The following is a 3,303-nucleotide window of genomic DNA, read 5'->3' as shown; positions in this document are numbered from 1 at the left end:
CCGGCCCCCGGACGAAGAGCCCCTTCCCCCCGTGGGGGCAGACGGCACACATGCTGGCACACTGCCGACACCTGCGCCGGAGAGAAGGGGGTGAGCGCGAGAGCCCTCGGGGGCGGAGGGGGGGCAACGAGGGGGGAAAAAGCGGGCACCAACCCCATCCTCCTGCCCCCGCAGCCCCTTCGGGACTCCCCTCGGTGGCCAGAGGGCGGTCGCCCCCTCCCCGCCCGCAGCGCTGCCCTCACCTGTCGCAGATCCAGCCCCTGTTGCTCATGGGCCGCTTGCAGTTGCTGCAGTTGACGTGTAGGGTGGTGGAGGCCTGGTTGAGGCAGTTGATGGCGCGGCACGTGCTCAGCTTGATCACCTCGTTGGAGATGTTCCAGAGCTGGAAACGCTGCAGCAGGTCGATGTAGGACGTGTACCAGTGCTCCTGGGGACAGCCGCAGACAGCTGAGCCTCGACGCGCCCCTCCCGCCCCGAAACCCCCTTGGGATCCCGGCCCCGCGTCCCACAGGCGAGATCCCCGCAGCTGGAGGAACTGCGCTGTGGGGCTGGGGAAGAGGTGTCCTTCCCCAAATCAATGGGCCGAGGCCACTTCCCCCCCCCGGCCCTGCGGACACCAACTCGGGTCCCTGCCAGGACGGGTGGTAGGGCAGCCAGCCGGGTACCGGGGGTCCTGGAGCTGCCCACCCTGGGTTAGAGCGGGCCTGGAGGAGAAGGGAGGCGCCCGGAGCCCAGGCGGGATCCCACCACTTTGGGATACACCGCCTCTGGGTCCCACCGCGGTGTCCTACTGCTTCGCGTGGGGTTGCTGCACCAGCCCCGAAGGGAGGGTTCAGTTCCTGCGCAGCCAGGAAGGGGCTTCCCGGGGTCTACCTGGATCTGCTCATCGATCTCCTTGCGGATGCGGTCTCCCAGCACGATGAGGACGGACACGGCCGTCTGCACGTCTCCCTGCTCGGCGTAGAAGAGGAGCGTGTCCCGCACGATGGGATTGAAGAAGTCGGAGGGCAGGCGGTTCTCGTAGAGCGAGTGGGAGATAGAGATGAGGGAGAAGGACTCCACGGGTGTCAGCGACACCGTCTCGGCCTCGTTGCCGCTGACGTGAGGGGAGTCAGCCTTGTCTTGCAGGTGGTCCAAGGCCGACGGGTTGTCCACGATTTCGTGGCGCAGGGGGAAGGCTTCTTGGGGAAGGCTGTATTCCTGCTCTTCAGCTGCGAGGAGAGGTATCGGATCAGGAACGGGTAGGGAAGGCCAGGAGAAAAATCCAGCCGCGTGGGCTGGGAGGGGCGAGACCTCCCAGCACCAGCCGCGCACTCACCGTGCGGGTTCTCGTGGTCCATCATGTACAGGTCGTCCTCATCCGCTTCCACGTCTCCCAGCAGGTAGTCCGCAGGGACGTCGCTGCCCTCCGTCTCCTCGTTGTCTGCGTGCCCAGGGAGAGAGAAATCGGCTCGTCCCCCTCGGGCACACGGTTGGATCCGCATCCCCTGTGTCTTGCCCCGGCGTGCCAGGCTGTGTCCAAGCCAGACGGCCCAGCTCCCCACCGCAGTCGCATTCCCGGCACCCGCAGCCACCGCTGTGGGGGTCACGGGGGTAAACCGTCCTTCTGCGACGCCCTGGGGCTCGGCGTGCTTCGCCCGGGGGCTGCGGCAGGTCCAATCACCCCAATTTACAGGATAAATCTACCGGTTTATCCCATATCAGGGCCACCTACAGCTAAGGAGGGAAGAGCTGTAGGACTGGGAGCGCGCCCGCCCCGGAAACGTTACCCTCGTTGTTGATCAGGGTGGAGGAGGAATCCATGAGGATGTTTTCTGCGCGGCTTTCTCCTTTGCTGCGGTCCAGTCTCGACTCGCTACCCAGCCCAGAGGGGATGTCCTTCAGGTTAAAGCTGGGGAAGAAGCCCAATTTAATAGTCACAGAAGTTCACAGCTTCCGTTCTAGCCAGCGAACAGCCTGGATACAGGTCTCCAGTTGCGATTTGAACGGTGAAACACAAGATATGGCGATTTCCCTGAGAGCACAGAAGTCAGCTGTCCCCATTTTGTAACTTCAAAATAAAGATACGTTGCAGTCATTAACACAGCCCTTTCTCCAAGCCGGGCGTCTCTGCGCACCCACCGCAAAGGTGCCCGCAAAGTCTTCCTAAAGGATTGCAGAGCCGAGCGCAGGCTCTTGACTCCATCTCTTAATATTTACCTTCGCCTCAGAGGCGGGTAAACAGGAGCTGCCTCGCTACGAGGTGCTTTGCTGTTTGTTCTGCGTCACCGCTCGCAGGCTTCACCGAGAGGGAAAAGGAAGGGAATGGGGTCGAAGCAGAGCCGAGCTCTTCAGCTTGCTGCCTGCGGTGCTTAAGTCAGCGACAGACAGCGACCCGTCTGGATGCCGAGCTTGGCGGAGGAGAGTGTTTCCTTTGATGTTATTCGAGGATTTGCCACTCACCCTGGGAACCTGTCCCTGCAACGTCTGACAGCTAATTTGGAGTCCTCACCCCTCACTTTTATATGCCATCGAGAAGAGGAAAAACAAGTTTTCCTGCTTCATCAGCCCACGACGGGGCTCTCCACGCCCGCGAGCCGCTCGCAGAGCTGGGCTGTCCTCTCCCTTTGCAAGGCAGAAGACAACCTCTCCGCTCCAGCAGCGAGACGGAGGTTCTCCATCCCCAGCCCTCGGTCACAGTCACTAATTAAATAACTGCAAAGATGGTACCAGCCCCATGCCCCGCCACAGCTTCAAACTTCGTTCCAAGGAGGGAAGGGAGCGGCGTACAAGGCTGCACGGCTCGAGGCCAGGCTGGCCGCTCGCTCCTCACCCCCCCACGGAAAATGGCTGCGTTCAAACATTGCCAACCTGCAAAACAGCGTGGCCTGAGGCTGGGGGAGAGCCGTCCCTGCTCCCACCCCGCGACTCCAGCCCACCAAGGAGCTGTCCCCGCTCTCCTGCTCACGGAGCCGCTGCATCGTTCGCTTGCGGCTCCGGCACCCCTTACCTGTTCATGAGCGGGAGGGCGGTGCTGCCTTTCCCCATGCTGTGGTTGAGGTTGGCGGACGACACGGCGCCAAGGCTGGAATAGATAATTCGCAGCATCGTCCACGTTTGAGCCACCTGCGCGAGAGACAGCCGCGGTCAGACCTCGCCAGCCTAAAAACCAGGCGCCGCGCAGCCACGTGCCTGTCTGCAAATCCCCATCATAGAATCATAGAATCATTGAGGTTGGAAAAGACCTCTAAGATCATTGAGTCCAACCATCGACCCAACCCCACCATGTCCACTAAACCATGTCCCTAAGTGCCTCATCTACAC

At 61.9% G+C, this 3,303-nt stretch overlaps 1 protein-coding gene across 1 annotated transcript in view; it reads right to left on the bottom strand.

Moving 5' to 3' along the window:
- The window catches only part of WDR24 (WD repeat domain 24), a 9,699-nt gene that overhangs the window by 2,414 nt on the left and 3,982 nt on the right, over positions 1-3,303 (bottom strand). Inside the window, exons 4-9 of the mRNA XM_019471540.1 lie at positions 2,990-3,105; positions 1,770-1,891; positions 1,319-1,423; positions 874-1,211; positions 243-427; positions 5-71 (exon numbers count right to left, since the gene is read on the bottom strand). Coding sequence (XP_019327085.1) covers positions 5-71; positions 243-427; positions 874-1,211; positions 1,319-1,423; positions 1,770-1,891; positions 2,990-3,105 — 933 coding nt within the window. The remainder of the gene's footprint in view (positions 1-4; positions 72-242; positions 428-873; positions 1,212-1,318; positions 1,424-1,769; positions 1,892-2,989; positions 3,106-3,303) is intronic.

The sequence above is a fragment of the Aptenodytes forsteri genome, unplaced genomic scaffold (assembly GCF_000699145.1).
Source record: "Aptenodytes forsteri isolate BGI_AS27 unplaced genomic scaffold, ASM69914v1 Scaffold26, whole genome shotgun sequence".
Taxonomy (NCBI): domain Eukaryota; kingdom Metazoa; phylum Chordata; class Aves; order Sphenisciformes; family Spheniscidae; genus Aptenodytes; species Aptenodytes forsteri.
Note: the sequence above shows the minus strand (reverse complement) of the source record. Positions and strands in the feature narration are given on the sequence as shown.